The sequence below is a fragment of the Diachasma alloeum genome, unplaced genomic scaffold (genome assembly GCF_001412515.2).
Source record: "Diachasma alloeum isolate Michigan unplaced genomic scaffold, Dall2.0 Dall_scaffold_01099, whole genome shotgun sequence".
Taxonomy (NCBI): domain Eukaryota; kingdom Metazoa; phylum Arthropoda; class Insecta; order Hymenoptera; family Braconidae; genus Diachasma; species Diachasma alloeum.
Window position 1 is genome coordinate 60,799 of NW_021681210.1, and position 18,563 is coordinate 79,361.

General features: G+C 42.2%; 1 protein-coding gene across 1 annotated transcript; it reads right to left on the reverse strand.

The window, feature by feature from the left end:
- Positions 1–2,047: 2,047 nt before the first annotated feature.
- On the reverse strand, positions 2,048–2,677 carry LOC107045880. Its single transcript, XM_015268286.1, has one exon. The coding sequence runs from the start codon at positions 2,675–2,677 to the stop codon at positions 2,048–2,050; it is 630 nt and encodes a 209-aa protein (XP_015123772.1).
- Between the last annotated feature and the right edge of the window lie 15,886 nt (positions 2,678–18,563).

An 18,563-nucleotide genomic window follows, 5' to 3' on the forward strand; every position in this document is an offset into this window, starting at 1 on the left:
GGTGACCCACAACTGCCCAACCATCTATTGTTCATATCGCAGTATTTCTGTGTTTCAGTGCATCAGCAGTCCATTTAGAGCTCGTTTCCAGGCAAACAACAGAGGCTTTCATCGGAGCTTATAAGAAATTCACCGAAAGGAGAGGTATCCCCGAGTTTATGTACAGCAATAACGCCACTACATTCCTTGGAGCCTCAGGAGTACTCAACAAGCTATACAATCAAGAGTCCAGAGAGAATCAACAGATCCAAGCTGCCCTCACCACAAATGGGACTCAATGGAACTTCTCACCACCGAGAGCACCGCATTTCACAGGCAAGTGAGAAGCAGCTGATAAATCTACTAAGTATCACCTCAAAGGAGTACTTGGGCCGTCGACATTCACCTACGAGGAACTCAACAGTATCCTGACCCAGATAGAGGCCTGCTTAAACTCCAGATCAATCACGCCAACGCACAGCAATTATGGAATACCATCAGGTATTGTAGTTGCACAGATTGTTCACCGAGGGTTTCCCCAACGGCCGTAAGGGAACCTTCAACGAGCAGCTGATCGAGCATCAACAAAAGTTCCGGGACCAGGAAGTATGCAAATTCAATGCAATCAAATGCATACAAAATTAAGAGGCTATCTCTACAGATGATCAATGTTAATGTTTTGTCTGTGTCAACTGCGAGACACAGGAAACACCAGAAATCAAGAAAGCATCAGAATTTCCAGAAGCCTCTCTAGCATCCTATCTACCGCAGAACAGGCCCTGGGAGATATTATCAATCCGAGCTGTGAGTCGTATTAAATGACTCCAGCCCAAAATTATCAACAGAACATCGGCAATCAGCCCTAAATTATCAACAGTACATCAGCAATCAGCCCTGAATTATCACCAGTACATGAGTAATCAGGAGAAGAAATCTATCAAACAATCAGGAGAAGAAAACTATCGAGAAGACGATCCAGAGCGAATCAACGAGTAACCAGCAAAGTAAGCAGCGGAGAAATTCAACGCACAATTCATCATTCCTGATGATGAATGGCCCCCGGGAGGTTTGAAATTCAGCTACTCAAACTTGTCAAACGGTCACCGCGCTTAACGAAAATCTCGAGAAACTTCGGGACCCTTCGGGCTCACAGTCAGCTACGAAGAAAATCCCTGAAAAAGTCAATAGTATCGCGCTAGCCACCGAGAGAGTCACTCTAATCATAGTACTGTATCGCCGTAACCGCTCAATCGAGTACATCACCGGAGTACATCAACGCGTTACATTTGAGTCTAGCGCTTCGTACAGCGTCTCTATTTAATTCAATTCAATTATCAATTGATTCCGAGTTAACTATCAATTATTTTGAGTCAATCATGAAGTTCAATATCGAGAGAATCTCAAGTGCAGTGCATTTTGACTGGCTCTACTATATCATTATCGTGAGGATACCGAAATACAACTGATGTGACTCTTCCGGGTGCCGCGCTAACCTGTGTCCGTTGACCCGAGGGGTCGCGAAGATTTTCGGAGATGGCCGAGTTAGTTGACCGTGAACAATATGGAGATTTAAGCTGCATTTCGAACACCCCGGGGGTAATTCATCATCAGGGATGATGAATTAATGGTGATTCTAGTCCTGTTGAGCTTCTTCTGCATCATCGTCTGGAGGTTGCTCTGGAGGTGGTGGATCTGATGGCAGTAAGCAAAGCTTGGTGATTGATTTGTCAAGCTCTGTGTAGGTTGTTCTGATGTTTTGTATGATTGGTGATCCATCTGCCTGCCTTGGTACTTCTGCTTTTGCGGTTCTTATGGTTGCGACTCTCGTTAGCCCATCTGCTCCTAGGCGTGTCGCAATGACTCGTCCGATTGGCCATTGTGCTGGTGGATAATTTTCGTCTATCATCAGCACCATGTCGCCAACCTTGATGTTCTCTTCTCGATGTGTCCACTTATAGATTGCTTGATAACGTTGAAGACACTCTTTGGCCCACCTGGACCAGAATTGTTGAGTTAGCTGCATTACCAGGTTCCATCTCTGCAGTTTGCTGGGGTTCTTGTCGATTATTCATGGCTCTGGAATGAGTTGAAGAGGCTCACCTATTAGGAAGTGTCCTGGGGTGAGTACTTGGAGATCGTCTGGGTTATCTGACATGGGACAGATTGGCCTGGAATTTAGGCAGGCCTCTATCTGGATCACGACACTGTTGAGTTCCTCAAATGTGAGTGTTGTTGTCCCCAAGACTCTTCTAAGGTGATACTTTGTTGATCCCACGGCTGCTTCCCACTTGCTACCAAAATGGGGTACTCGTGGTGGTGAAAAGCTCCATTGAGCCGCATTGGTGGCGAGAGGAGACTGAACCTGCTGATTTTCTCCAGATGCTCGGTGATAGATCTTGTCTAAGACCTCTGCTGCGCCCACGAAGGTAGTGGTATTGTCACTGTACATGACTGCTGGAATACCACGTCTTCCGGTGAATCTCTTGTAGGCTCCGATGAAGGCGTCAGTTGTCTGTCTAGTGACTAGCTCTAGGTGAACTGCTGATGTGGTGAAGCACACAAAAACTGCAATGTGCACTGACCCTGGTTGTGCATTCGTTGGTCTCCATTTGAGGATGGTGAATGGTCCTGCATATTTCACCCCTGTGTGGAGAAATGCTCTTGCTGGAGAGATTCTCGTTGCTGGCAGTTGACCCATCTGTTGCTGGGCCTATCTTCCTCGGTGTCTGGTGCAGATGGCACAGCGTTGAATATACGCTCTAACTGTGCCTCTGCCACCGATTATCCAATACCTTTGACGTGTGTAGGCCAAGGTTAGTTGAGTTCCTCCGTGGAGTGTTTTGTGGTGAGCTTCTTCGATGACTAGTGTGGTGAGGCGTGACTGGCGAGGCAAGATTATTGGGTGAATTTCATCTGGATTTAGCTGGGAGTTCTTGAGGCGTCCCCCAAGTCTCATGATCCTTTCGTTGTCTAGTGTGCGTGTCAGCTTAGCTAGTTGATGATTTCTCGGTAGTTGGTGATTTTTCTGGAGTACTCGAATGGCTGGCCCAAAGTATTGATGTTGGGTTATCTTTACTCAAAATAACCTCGCGTCGTTGAGTTCTCTTGTTGTCAAGACTCTGTTGACCGTAGGTATTACGGCTAGCAATTTAGCCATCGTCTGATACCTGTTGAGTAGCTCTGCAATTTCGTTGATTTTAATTGCAACTGAATGGGCTGGTGCTGGTTTTGCTTCTCTGCCCACCTCTGAGATGTCCATGGCTGGAGCATCGATTGATGATTGTGGCCATTCTTCAGGATCCTGATTGATCCATTCAGGTGCCGACCACCACAGTTGATGATCTGCTAGCTGGCTCGGTGATATGCCTCTGGCGCCAAAATCAGCTGGATTCTTCTTCCCACTGACATGTCTCCAGATAGCATTCGGGAGAGTTTCCTGGATCTTGACGACCCTGTTGTGGACGAAGTCCTTCCATCTTGATGCGTGGCTCTTGATCCAAGCTAGTGTTACTGAAGAGTCACACCAGAGACAGGTGTTTACCTGGTCGCGTTGGAGCATTTGCTTCATTGATGCCACTAGCTGAGTCAGTAGAAGAGCCGCTGTGAGCTCTAGACGAGGGATGGTCATACGCTTGAGTGGTGCTACCTTCGTCTTCGCGCATGCCAGCACTGTTGATGTTGAGTCGTTGAGTGTTTTCGTACGAATATATACCACTGCACTCATGGCTACCGTTGAAGCGTCTGCAAATCCATAAATTTGGATGTTGAGTGTCTCTGTTGAAATTCTCAGTCAGATAGGTATAGTTACTCTGTCTAGGTCATTGAGATTCTGTCGGAATGTCTTCCAGCGTTGAACATACTCGTCTGGAAGAGGATCATCCCATTTTAATTTCAATCTCCAAAGATCTTGTAGGAGAATCTTTCCCTGGACGACAATTGGTGCAATAAATCCCAGTGGATCAAAGATCTAGGCTATTTCAGAAGAGACTACTCTCTTGGTCATTGTCGTCGTATTGAAGTCCTTTGATTTGTACCGGAATGTGTCGGTGGATTGATGCCAACCCAATTCAAGTACCTTGGTGACTGACTCCTTGAACTGGATAATTTCTTCTTCAGTTAATGGGCCCAACTCATGCAGAGCCTCCAGACAATTGCTGCTCCACTTCTGTAGAGAGAAGCCTCATGCATAGCAAAGCCCTTGTAGCTGCGTTGCGATCTCCTTGAGACCATCTTCTGTCTCTGCACCGCCATAAAGGCATCACGGCAAAATATCAGTCTCAAAATATCACACCGCCATAAAGGCATCACGGCAAAATATCAGTCTCAAAATATCACATGAAAAAATATCACATGGATAAATATCATAATATGAAAATATCATTTGTGATAAATATCACTTTTTAAAATATCATATCATATCATATCATGTAATTTTTAAATTTTCAATCATATTAATTAATTTTTTAATTTTCAATATATTCAATGATATTTCAATTGTTTTTCTTGATTTTTCGTCGCGTGTGTGAACACGGCCGTGTAATTCTTTCTTTCTCCGATAATTCATTACCACAATACGCCTATTTAATTCCATTTTCGGTATGTAAACACTGCTGGGTTTTTCCCTCTCCTTATAAATCAATATATTGATTTTCTGTTTGGGTTTAGGAGAAATTGTTTGATTTGTTTTCAATTCATGTACACTCGTAATTTTTTTTTTTAATTTGTTTATGATCATTTTGGTTTGTGATATTTTTTGAGTGTGATATTTTGATTTGTGATATTTTTTACCAGTGATATTTTGTTTCGTGATATTTTGAGGCATGATTTTTTGCCGATGATATTTTGATGTGTGATATTTTGCCGTGGAGCCGCCATAAATGTCGTCAACGTAACGATCTCTGGTGAGTGTCTCTACTGCTGCTGGGAAGCGGTGCCCTTTATCTTCTGCTAGTTGTTGAAGAACTCGTAACGACAAACATGGAGAACAATTTAGTACATAGGTGACTGTCGTTAACTGGTAGGTGACTGTTTGTTGATTCTCGTCGATACACAGGATCTCTGAAGATCCCAGTCATCTTGGTGAACTCGTATCTGGCGGAACATCTTGACAATATCCGTGCCAAACACGAGCCTGTGCCTCCTCATTAGGCAGGCCCAGAAAACATTTTTTCCGAATTTCAATTTGCAAGTTTACGGAAACGAAAGCTCATTAGTTCAAATGACTGTGTGATTTTTTTCCGATTTTTAGAACCATATTTTGAGCTTCCGCAACGATTTGGAATTTGTTATGACGTTATACACGTGAAAAAGTCAATTAAGTTTCGAATCGTGATTATATGAGTAAACTTTTCATATTTTCTTGAATACTTGGTGGGAAACTATTGACAAATAATCAAATAATATGAATAATGCTCTTTCGCAATTTCCATTCCATTTGTTAACGAATAAAAGTGGATCATTTTTGCTGAAAATGGACATTTTTGGGGGCTTCCAGAGCCCTCCGAAATCGATCCAGTCCTTTTTTAATTCCGTCAAGTGATAGTTTAACTATCTCATCGTCATTCTCCAAAAGAAGGATAATTTTCAACAGGTCCAAATTCGAGAAAAATGCAAAAGAAAATTGTTAAACTTTTAGGCTCCGACAGGTGCTGGGAGTGTCCGGTGTTTTTATGGAGGGCCATATACTGAAATGGAGAAGGTTAGTCCGCTGGCCCAGCCTTCTCTAGCACAGGTCGATTTTTTTCTTTCTCTCCGTAATAAATAACTGGTGTATTCGTTTTTCAATATTAAATTTGTCAACTTTTTTGGAATTTAACTTGACAAACAACATCGTTAAATTCCTCAATACATTACGATTTCAACGTCACTCGGTTCATTGTTATAGCTCAATTAGAAGTGGAGTTGTTTTATTGAAACTATTTTGAATGTTCATAGAGTTTAGAAAATGTATTATTACGCTGTATTTTTTTAAATCATACAAATTTAATATAAATGTGATATACATTACTTATCGCTAGAGTAACTCATAAAAATAATTGTTCATAATACTGTGGGTGCTTCAGAACGATTGGATATTTCTCGATAGTTTCTTTGCAAATAAAGGAGGGTGTTATGTTTTGCAAGTTCAAAAATCCCGAGTGCGAAGCGCGAGTGATTTCTCCTCAAATAATTTTGAAGCTCAAGTGGTAATCGGGGGCATTATTTTTTCTCTCAGGATTTTAATCAGGAGAATCGTAGGCAGAAAATTCTTCGTTGCTCTGAGCAATGGAACCGAAAAAAATTATCAAAAAATGATCGCTGTAAAACCGTGTATGTCTTATAGAAAAATATTTCACTGTTCCGAAATTTAATTTGTGCACTCCGCTGATTGAATGAAATAATTTGTCTAGCATATGTTGGAACTCGATCTCTTTCACTTGCGCTACTAAATATTTCTCCTTTCGACAATCGCTGTACCTTTGAATATTTCTATACTAATTCACTAGATTATCCACTTTCGTAATAGCATAGGACTCTTGCACGATTGGGATTCCTGCGTATTCCCAAAAAAGGGCACACTTCCGCACAATACACTTTGCGGCTTCACGGGCAGTAAGCTTCGGTGTTACATGTCTCGTGTGATAGAAAAAACACTGTAAAACCTGCCTATTGGAAGGCAAACGGTTTCCACAAATTTCCGGTGTTGCACTACCGACGAAAGTGATGTCAATGTCTTGTCGCGTTTCTGGAATTTTCGTACGTTTTTTGTTGTTAATCTTTACAGAAGAGAAAAAAATCAACGTAGCAATTATTTCGATGTGATTGGTTTGGTAGTGCATCGTCAAATGACTTTCTGTGTTCAGGAGGGATTGAGGAGAGACCCAAAATTCATAGGTATTCCAGTAAAAGGAATATTAAGTGGGCAAAAACTCCACCCCCAAAATTTTCGGCTTGTCCAATCATAAATTAATGGAGAAATTATGAAATTTGCTCAATACTCGCCCCTGACCGTCAAACTGAATGACTCCTCGTAAAATCCCAGAATTTTTACATTCTTAGAAGGTCCCTGAAGGCACAAAAGAGCCTCACAAATCGTATTATCGGAATTATCTGTTACTAATTTAAATTTTTAAGAATATTGAAATATTAATTTCATTCGGATTGTGATGCTGCAATCCGATGTCATCGAAATATTATCTATTGAATTGTTGTAGCACTATCTTTATAGATTCTTGGAAAAGAACAGTGCCTAATTCTCACTATATTGAAATTTGACTTTAATCGAGACAGAGCATGCAAGAAAAATTTGTTAATGATTTAATCATTTCAGTAGTCTAGAAAGTCATTTCAATTGATAAGGGAAGAAAATTGAAAGAATAATGTCTAAATTATTTTCTTCAACATAGATGAGAGGATATCTCCCGTCCCAACTTTTTTTTTATATGAATAAATATGACGTTATTCAATGCGGTAATTACAGAACATTATTGATGAATTCTGTTTAGATCAGCCGAAGTTAAGGAAATCAAGATATCTGAAATTATCGTTTGAAAATACATAAAGTAAAAGAAAAAAGTTTTCAGTTGTTTACTTAACATTGACGATTTTGTGACTAGTGAGCATAATGGCAGAACCTTTAGATATTTCCTAGAACATGCCCACTTGTACATCACACTGGGTCGACACTCTTGCTACCTGACAAGGGATCGCCATAAAATCATTTGACTTTTCACTAACGTCCATAATGACGAACTGCCAGTGGGTCAGATATTTTTGTATATTTTCAAATCGTTTGCGGAAGCACTAGAAATGTTGCTAAAAATCGGAAAAAAATCACACAGTCATTTGAACTAATGAGCTCTCGTTTCTATAAACTTGCCAATTGAAATTCGGACCAAATGTTTTTTGAGCCTGCCTACTCCTCATCCACGTCAGGATAACCGTGGCATCGTTCTGCAATTTTTCACCAGAATACAGTATATCGTTGAGTGACATACCTGATGAACTGGGGCTGGAGCCATTGAATACGACTCTCAGCTGCATTGTGATGGCCTCCTCTTTCAGTACCCCGTGATGTTTCACATATGGGGTACTGAAAGAGTAGATAGTAGGCTTGCACGGGTTCTGGAGTCTCTGGTACTATTCTCATGTGCCCCAGTGCTGCGTACTCGTTAACGAACTCTGTGTACAACTGGGAGTATGCTTGATCTGTGTTGAGTCGACTCACGATCGATTTGAGTTGACGTCCTGCTTTAAATTTCGATTCTCCGAGCGCTGCTGCTGAAGTTTTGAGGGGCAGTCTCACGATGTATCGCCCGGTGTTGTCTCTGCTATGAGTTGCTCTAAAGTGCATCTCGCACTCATACTCATCTGGTGAAAGCTCTGTTGATGTTGATGTTGATGATCTCTTGTTTGGCAGTTCTTCCTGGACCAAAAATTTCTGCAGAAGCTCTAGAAGTTGTTCATTTGAAGATTCTCGTACAGCTGATAGAGATACCTTTATTGAACAATTTGTGCATTCGATTGGTCCGGATAGTATCCAATCGAATACTGTCCGTTAGCCAACTACTCTCGATTGCTCTGACTTGACAACTTCATCCATGATGATCTGCCCATCGTTGTCAGCCCCCAGTATGATGTCGATCGGTCCAGGCCTTAGATAATGGGGATCGGCTAGCTTGTAGAATCATGCCGATCCTCGCTGATGAGCATGAAAATGACGGAATTATTGCGGTGAGCTTCTTTAGAATGTGGGCGTTGAGTTGCAGTTGATGAGTCCCATGGCTCGCTTGTAGAATGACCGAAACTATTCCTCTGGTGTGACCTGAATTAATCCACCAATTCCCACTAGCTCCATTGTTGATGCTCTTCTCTGTAAATGCAGTTGATTAACCAATTGTTTGGAGATAAACGATACCTCTGAACCCTGGTCGATGAGTGCTCTGGCTTTTGTCGTGAATCCTCTCGGTGCTATTACTTTTACTTGTGCTGTTGCCAACAGCACTGACTGTTGATCTGCTTCTCCTTGATGATCATCGTGGTTGATATTCTCTGCTTTCTCATTGATCATTTTATTTTTGAAGTTCACTGCTACTGGTGGTAATGTACTGGATTCTAATGTTGAGGAATAATCAATGAGATAATGAGTGTGCTATTGAGGTTGAATTCATTCACTCACTGTTCCTGTGATATTCTTGCTGCCTGGACGTTCCGGCAGTCTGGACGGGCTCAGCTGGATTGCGTCGGGCTGGAGGCGGGCTCATCGTCCATGAGCTCCCTCCATGGATGAGACTATGGTGATATCTGCTACATTTGTGGCACGTCTTGTACGACGGCCACTAAGCAGTTAAAGCACAGCCCCTTGGTGATAACGATGTCATTTCTCTTAGCTGGGGTGAGGTCAATGAACCTCTGGCAGGATGCGATGAAATGCTTGTCCTGACAGTAGGCACAGCAGTTCCTGGGAATTAGCCTTTCTGGCTCCTTATTTTCCTGCTGGTGAGTTGCTGCTGTATAGGTGCTCCTTCTCTTTGGTGGAGCTGACTTCTTCGTGGCTGTGTTGATTTTCTTCGTTGATAACAGCTTTGCACCTGCATTGATCCCTCTGCCGCAGGCCTCGATGAATGCCACGAACTCCTTAAGGCTCGGGAAATCCTTGGAGTCTCCCAGCTTTAGTTTCCACTGCTTGAGTGTCATTTCTGTGGTTCCCGGTAGCTTAGTCGGTAAGAGTGCCCGGCGCGTATCTGGGAGACCCGGGTTCGATTCCCGGCTGGGTGAAGCGGAAATTTTTTCTCTCTAAATTCTAATTCTCTTAGAATTTTTTGTTTTGTCTCTGCATCAAGAGATCTCCTCAGCAAGTGAGCTATCAGCTATCCAGCGATGTTCTCCGTCGTTTACCCCGTCACGTCTTGCAGTTGATCGAGGGTCTCCAATGCTGCTGCTCCATTGGCGCTGAGGTTCTCTTCTGTCGCTTGGGTGATTTTCGGCAGTGTCAGGATTCTGTTAAACAGCGACTGAGCGACGAGCCTAGGGTCCTCGTACTTCCTGGTGAGTTTCTGCCAAGCCTTTTCATAGTTTTTGTCCTTGGCCTGAAAGGTTGAGAGGAGAGCTGCTGCAGGACCTATCAGGCATCCCTTTAGTCTCACCAATTTCTGTACTGGTGGAATTGATGTTACGTTTCCCACCAGTGACAAGGAAAGGTCACTGAACTCTTTCCATTCCTCCGGTTTCCCATCGAATGGCTTGATGTCAAGACGCTTTAGCTGATTTGCCTAGCTTTGATCCGTTGAGCTGCTAGTTGAATCGTTCTTCCTTGCCAGTTGACCCTTCAGCCGAGCAATGAGCATCAAGGCTTGTCGTCTTGTCCTAGTGGCTCATTCATGTATCCTCTCGTTGACATACTCATGATCAGGGGGAAGAAACTCGGCTAGATTGGCATAAATTTGAAAATATTCGTTCCATTCTGCCTCGATTATCCCTTTGTGCCCGTCTAACTCCTCTAGGGTGAGGTCCTCTTCGCTTTCAACGTCCTGCGGGAGGTCATGATAGATCTCCATCAGAGTCTCTACCTTGAATGTTAATAGTCTTAATTGACCTTCCTGCTGCATGGTGATTGCTATTTTTGAAGCTGCAGGCGTTGACTTTTGTTGAGCGAGCTCTTTTGATCCTGACGATCTATATGGACTGTTGATTTCCTCAGGAGTGGTGATCGGCTTAGTTATAACTGCCTCATTTTTGCTAGCAGTCCCTCTTCTTGTGTGACTTGCACAATTTTCTCACTATCACTGTCTGGTTGTTGAGTTTCTTCTTTGGATTCGTTGACCTGAGTGTCGTCTGCCATGGTGATTGTCCGTGCTAAGTTGTCGGTTTAGGTGAGTTATCGGCTGTTGAAGGGCTACGGGTGGCTGTTGCGTTACCGACTGCCGAGAGTTAGGTGGGTTACCGACTGCCGAGAATTAGGTGAGTTACCGACTGCCGAACTTTGGTGAGTCGCCTGTTGCGTGGCGCACGTGGCCAAGCGTTGGTGGGCTTCGGCGACACTCGTCACTCCCGAGATTTCCCGATCTCCGACACTGATACACTCACTATGTCCTTTGTTACCCCGTCGCCTTTGCGGGTGTAAACAAAGCGAATGTTCTAGAACTATCCGTTGATTTACCCGTGCGAACCCCGAAAGTTTGTTCGACACGAGGCATCCCTTGAATTTTCCACAGCACTTTACACACATTTTCACCCACTATCCGGCTAGAAAGACCACTGTTTGGTGAATGTCTAGAGTTAGGTTGGATGTGGGATGAAAATGTGGAAGGAGATGTTGGGAAAATTACTTTTAGCCGGATTTAAAAAATCACTTTATTCTTGTGGGATCGAACCACTTGTCAATTATATTTACACTCTTTGGTATTTTCAGTGCTGAATGTCTAATTGCACTGATAATTGTCTTTCACTTTTAATTCGTTGAGTCACTGAATTTAGACTGAATTTATTTGACAAGGTGATGTACTGAACAAAGATATTAAATTTGGAATACTAATTACCTAGCTCTACTATATCATTATCGTGGCGATACTGAAAAATAACTGATGTGACTGACCCTTCCGGGTGCCGCGCTAACCTGTGTCCGTTGACCCGAAGGGTCACGGAGATTTTCGGAGATGGCCGAGTTAGTTGACCGTGACCAATATGGAGATTTAAGCTCCATTTCGAACAACATCTTGAGAGAAATTTCCGTAACTCTCTTTATTTTTGAGATAATTAGCAATTAAACAGTTGTCTCAAAAATGGGAAAGGGACGGGTTTTGATTTTCGTGGATTTTTTTGTTGAAAAAAACTTTTTTACAATTATCTTGTAAACAAATGGATTTACAACATTTTGCCATTCATTGTTTTTTACAGTGAACCTAATTTCCTACAAAAAACGTCTGATAATGAAATAACCTAATTATGGTTAATTATGGTTATGATATTAATGTAATTAGTTTATTAATAATGTAATTATTTAATAAACTATTGGGTTTACGTTATTACACCATGCGACGTTTTTTGTAAGAAATTTGATCTTCTACAAAAAAGTTTTGTTTGAAACATAGTCATCATTCTATCAGTTCAGCGGGGAATTAAGTCGGTAATCTTCGAAATCAATCGGGACCCTTCGGGTCAACAGTCAAGAGTCAGCGAATCACCCGAAAAGGTAGTAGTACGACAAGGTCAGTCAGTTAGAGCAATCGCTCAGCAGTTCAACAGCCATATAATAGATTATCAACTCAGTTATTAGTTCAGTCCATCCACTCAGTAAAAATGATATAGAATATCAAAATTAGAGTCGAATCAACGTAGATTTAGTGAATTAACAAGTTGTAAAGGATTTTTGCCGGTGCTCCACCAGCAAATATTCCAAACTATTTTGGGCATCTCCTCTATCGCTCAATAAAGTCGGGCGCCAGCTGAATTTTCACGGAAAACCAACGGTAAACCGGCCTCAGAGAATAACTCGTCTACCCTGAGGACTTTTCATGGCGGGGCTAACAATACCGAGCCAGTATCAGCGTAAAACGGTAGAGTGGGCGAGGTCCACCATACTAGGAGTATTTCACTCGATCGATCCTCGTCTTTTCAGCCGAGAAACTTCGATCAAGCGTATCTTCCAGGAGCCATTCCTCCACGTATCTTTCGCCGAGGATGTTCCCCTTTCTCTGAAGTATTCCTTTCCTCTCCAAAGTAGCTCAACTCGGGAGAAGTCGATCATCACTTGCGAATCCTTCTCACTCCTCGGAGCGCCGAACACTGAGAGGCATATACGACATAGGTATCCGGAGACTTGTTCTCACCCACCTGTGCCCACCCAAACTCAACCTCAATGTTCGGTAAAAGCACTATCATCGCGGGCCAACACCCAGAGTACTCGTCGTGGAGGTACGTACGATCGGGCCTCCAGGAATCGGCCTAACTCCCGGCCCACGGATCCACGCCAACACCACTTCTTTCGTCCGAAGTGATGGATCCCTGAGAACATGGAATTAAACACTCCACGTCCTCAAAGTAATCCGATCCTTCTGTTTGGGACGCCGAAGCGTCCCATTCTCTCGCTGTTCCGGACCTTGTCCTCACAACGGACCCCCATAATCCATAATGGACTAATGCCACTTACAACCATCGTCGAGGACCGGATGATTTACATCCGCTCGACTCCAGTGCCTGTCACCGACTGTTCGAAATCTCCTAGTCTTCTCCCCCTAGTCTGAACATCTCAGCGGCGGTGGGTCATCCGTTACCCCACCACCACCAATCAGCTCGATGGAAATCGAGGGGGCGCTAGTCCCCTCACCTAGCCGTTGGTCCCTAGTCTAAGTCGTTGCGCCTCTAGAATCGCCCAGTTGGAACGCCAGTACGTTGGCCCGTTTCCCCCAAACACAGCTGGGCGAGTTTTTAGATAAGGCGACAGGATATCGATAGCCTCTCTATAATGTTCAGAAGCATGGTTTCACCCAAATCATGCCTCTTGGCATTATTTGATTGGTCTATTCACCTCACGCGCAGTTCANGTCGTTGCGCCTCTAGAATCGCCCAGTTGGAACGCCAGTACGTTGGCCCGTTTCCCCCAAACACAGCTGGGCGAGTTTTTAGATAAGGCGACAGGATATCGATAGCCTCTCTATAATGTTCAGAAGCATGGTTTCACCCAAATCATGCCTCTTGGCATTATTTGATTGGTCTATTCACCTCACGCGCAGTTCACTTGAACCGCCGTTCGATGTCACTCTCATCTCTCGCTCAGCTTCTCCAGCTGGCGTTAGATGTCGCCCTCTCTCTCTCTCTCTGGCCCTCACTCTAACCATTCTTGACTCATTGGTTTTCGTGTTGGTAAAACAGTTTACCGTAACGTGAAAATCTCGTTACAAAGTATTATAGTTTCTCAACGAGTTAAGTACATCAGCAGTGAATTATCGAAATATTAGAGTAGGATAAACGGAAGGCGCGTGTCGACGCGTCTCTCAACGTGTACAGTTTCTCATCATTGGAGTTAGATTTAATCGTTACAGGAATTATCGATAGACATTTATCAAGACATTTAATAGTGACTCAACAGTGAATTATCAATTTAGACAATATATTCATTTGAGAATCTCAATGAACTAAATTTGAGTGACAAGTGTATAAAGTGTATATAGTATTTTACGACGTGGTTCGATCCCACAATTGAACTGTGATTTTATGAAACAGTGTTAGAATTCATTTTCCGGCCTCACCTCTGATCACACACCCACAACCACCCTAAAACTAGCTCCTCACCAAACGAGTTGTTTTTGCAAAATGCTGTAAACACATTTGTTTACGAGATAATTGCAAAAATATTTTTTTTCAGCAAAATTCCACCAAAATAAAAAAATCAGAGCTCTGGGGATTCCGTAAACAATTAATAATTATTAATTGTTTACTCAAAGCGAGAGCGGAAAGAATCATTTTTTTCTCTTTCGTAATCCTCTCCAGAAACATAATAAGAGCGACAGAGAAGTATCGTTCCTTCTCTTTCTCGCTCACGACTGGAAGGGGAACTCTATCCCGCCTCCTGCTGAGTGGAAGGGGTATCACGCACATTGATGCGCACAGCCGCACGGACGTATAGCTCCTGAACGCTGTAGCGCCATTGGCTGTCCTTCTCACCCTAATAACTCCTCAGGGGTGCTTCTGATCAAAAAGTGGAAAAGGACTTTTCTGTTCAGAATCACCCCGTGAACCTGCCGGTTTCGGATCGGCATGTACTTCAGGGACACCTTGTATATGGATATGATCTAAAAACTGCATATTCGAACTCCTAAAACCAAAATTACTCATCCTGGCACAAAAAATGAAAATTTTAGATTTGACGAATACATCAGGGCTTCCTTTCGGCCGCAAAAAATCCAACTTTCAACTTTCACAAAAATTTTCAAGTAGATTGAGAGAGAATTAAGAATAAAAAATGCTATTTTCATGAACAAAAAAATTCAACTTTCAATTCCCAAAGAAGATGAGAGTAGATTGTGAGACAATTGAAAATCAAAAAAGTTGAGTCGATTGAAAGACAACAGAGAATAAAAAATGCAACTGTCAACTATAAAAAAAATAGAGAATAGATTCAGAGATAGTTAAGAATCAAAATTCCAAAATCAAATTTCCAATTCTGAAAAAAGTTGATTGAAATTGAAAAAGTCACTAAAAATAATCCAATTGTCTGTTTTAACCCGTCACTAGGCGCGCTATGAGCGATTTCCTCACAAAATTTTTCACTGCATAGGAAATATACCCTACAAGCGCCAATCTTTTGCTGACTCTCGTGGTGATCAAAGTCGTCTATTTGTCAGGGTTGAGTAGAAAAATAATATTTTCTTCGACACAGTCGAAATTTTCCAAATGTTACGGGTACGGCGCTCGTGCCGCAGAACACCGAATAGCACCGTCTATGGCGATATTTGGCTCTATTATTACGAGAAACCGATGAGCGATTCCCTCATCGCGCGTCTCAAGAACGGTGGTGGAACCGCGCGCCTACTGACGGGTTAAAAAAAGTCGATAGTAAAGAGATCGGTTTGCAAAAAATATATTTTTGGCCTCGTCACTCCGACTCTCAACTGACTCTCAATTTTCTCTCAAACACAGGAAATTATAGAGAGTCCAACTATCAACTTGGTTCGCCAAGGATATCCCTATATTTTTCTCGAAAATCGGAGAATTTTCCTAGAATTTTTTAGAACGTTCTCGAACACCTTAAAATTTCCTCGATTTTTGTTGGAAAATTCGAGATATTGTTACAGGGGAGGGTGGGGCAATATGGACACCAGATTGAAATAATGAGTTGAATTTGATCAAATCTACTCTTCTGACTTCATTTGAAGGTCATAAAAACCAACACAATCTCATAAGACTGCGTCATAAGAAAAAAACAGGGTAAAATGAACACCTCGATTTCTTCCTCAATTTTGTATGTTTCAACAATTTTATTCAATTTTCGAAACGCTAGTCATGATTGCGATTTTCAAATTGAAAAAAAAAATATTTTTGACGTTCGTCGTGGGGGGTAGTAAATCAAAATTTTCCTTGCTCATTTATCCTCTCCGCCTATTGTTTTATGGTGATTTCCTCTGTGAGTAGAAAAGTAGCCATCTTATAAATTTTGCCAATGAACAAAAGGTGAGATGAGTAGGGCGTGCAATTGATCATAGGAAAAAAATTAATAATTTCAAAGTTATTTCAAGAGTAAAACAGGAAATTCAAAGCTACTATATATTTCAAACTTCAATGTAAAATTTAATAGAGTCAAAGTTTGTTTGCTAATAACTTTTCCAACTCTAATTTTTCTTTATAAAAAGATACCGACACGATTCTGTTGGAAAATGTCCTTTGAAAATTTTCTTTATTTTTGAATAGGACCAAATTTTTCGGATGTCTATTTTACCCGACTCTTGAATAATTTCTCAGTTGTGGACTATGCCAAGAAGCAATTTTTAAAAATCAATTATTGAAAATGTTTTGAGTGTTCATTTTAGTTTCGTCCATACAGATTTAGTAGGTGTCCATAATGCCCAATGAAACGATTTTCAAAATTTTGAATTAAAAAAAAAAATTCGCAAATTTTTGAGTGTCCATTTTACTCTTGTTGTCCATATTACCCCACCCGCCTCTATTTTTTTCAAAAACCGGAGAATTTTCCTAGAATTTTCTCGAAAACATAAGAATTATCTAGAACTGTCTCGAAAACCCAAGCTTTTTCTGGAATTTTCTAGAAAACTGAAGAATTTCTTTGAATTTTCCAGAGAATAGGAAAATTTTCTCGAAAACCTAAAAATTTTCTCGAACGTGCTCGGACACCCTAGAATTTCCTCGAATTTTGTTTGAAAACTCTAAATATCCTTATAGTTTTTTCGAAAATAGGAGAATTTTCAGGAATTGTCTCAAAAACTGGAGAATTCTGTGGAAAATCGGATATATTTCTCGAAAACTTCATAGGAAACATGAGAAGATCTAGCGGAAAAAAAATACGAACAGAATAAGAAACGAAAACTGCGGGGCCCCTTCCAAGCCCCACTTTTATATGTCACCCTGCTTTCCTGCCATTCCCGCTGTTACCGACATAGCCATGGTCGGGATAAAGCTTCTTACTTTGACCGGAAACTGGGGGGGGGCGTAAAATCGCCACTCGAGAAAAAAATCCCTCCATCCGGGCCTTAACAGGAATTAGTTCGCGAGAGTGTCTAGTATGTGTGAAAATTGGAATAAGTGTTTATAACTTTGGATATTTACCATCGCCATATTGACAAGGTGTCACGCGAGTGTGGTCTGACTAGGGGAGATGGTGGTGTTTATTTTGCGTTATTTTTTAGTCAATATTAAAAATATAAAAACGTATTTCCCCCCTTTAAGGCACCATTTCCGTTAAGAGGCAATAAATTATCTGTTTTTTTAAAAAAAATCAGATTTTTTTATGTAACCATACGGTCGTAATTAGTGGAATCGGAAAATGGTTTTTTTTGACAATTTTCTGGGGAATTTTCTAGGGACATGTCGGGCAAAAATCCATCCAACCGGGCCTTAAAAGAATTACTTTTGAGTATTTTTCGGGAATTGTTCCGAAGGGATTAGACGCCGCTAACTCCCACAATCAGTGCAATCGGAATTGAGGCGATTAGCTGTCGCCATACTGTCTTGCTTCGTTATAGGAAAATGTGCCAGATGGCGCCACTAAAACCCCCGAAACTCGGCGTATGAAAATGAGAATTGTCGAGCGGATAGCTCAGGAGTGTAACGCAATGAGGGCCCACGGGTACCAAGCATTCCTGCATCTCACTCCCACTCGGAAAATGGAGCTACACACTGTATTGCACTTTTCTACAGCCATAACAATAATAATAACACTAATAATAATAATAATAATAATAATGATAATTATATCATATTAAGGAGAGATTTGTCGAGAGGGTTCGAGTTCTGGGGGCCACAAAGCGGTCCCTAGAAAAGCGGTTGCGGCGAATGGTGGACAATACTGTCTTTCATTCCGACCCCAGCCGGTGGTTCGAGCCTTCAGCGCCTGCACCCGACAAGATGCCATCAGTCGAGCAGGTTGAGGAATTCTGGGGGGCAATTTATAGTCACGTTCCTCCTCTCATGACGGAGACTCCAGCTCTTCAAGCATTTCGTGCGTTTTGTGAAGAACATCGTCGGCAGCGCACGGAGTTCACCCCAGTCACTCAGGAGGAAATTCAAGCTGCGCTACGAGGCATGAAGAATCATGCCGCTCCGGGTCCAGATGGCGTCAACGCCTTTTGGTGGAAGAAGTTTACCTCGGTTCATAGCCATCTGGCTCGGATTTTCACATCGTTCATCGATGGTAGCGTGATGCTTCCTAAGTGGTTGGTGGAGGGGAGAATTGTGCTGCTTCCGAAGAAGGGAGACTTGTCTGACCCGGCAAATTACCGGCCGATCACGTGCCTGAATACGCTCTATAAGCTCTTCACAGGAGTCTTGAATGAGCGTATCTTGCACGATGTACAACCCGTGTGGCGGCAGATTTATGAACAGCGGGGGGCGAAGCGGTCGCTGTCAGGGTGCAAGGAGAGTTTACTCGTCGATCG

What these genes read in the sequence shown, in the direction of transcription:
- LOC107045880 (XM_015268286.1), bottom strand. Translation starts at nt 2,677, where the DNA reads ATGGGTCAACTGCCAGCAACGAGAATCTCTCCAGCAAGAGCATTTCTC.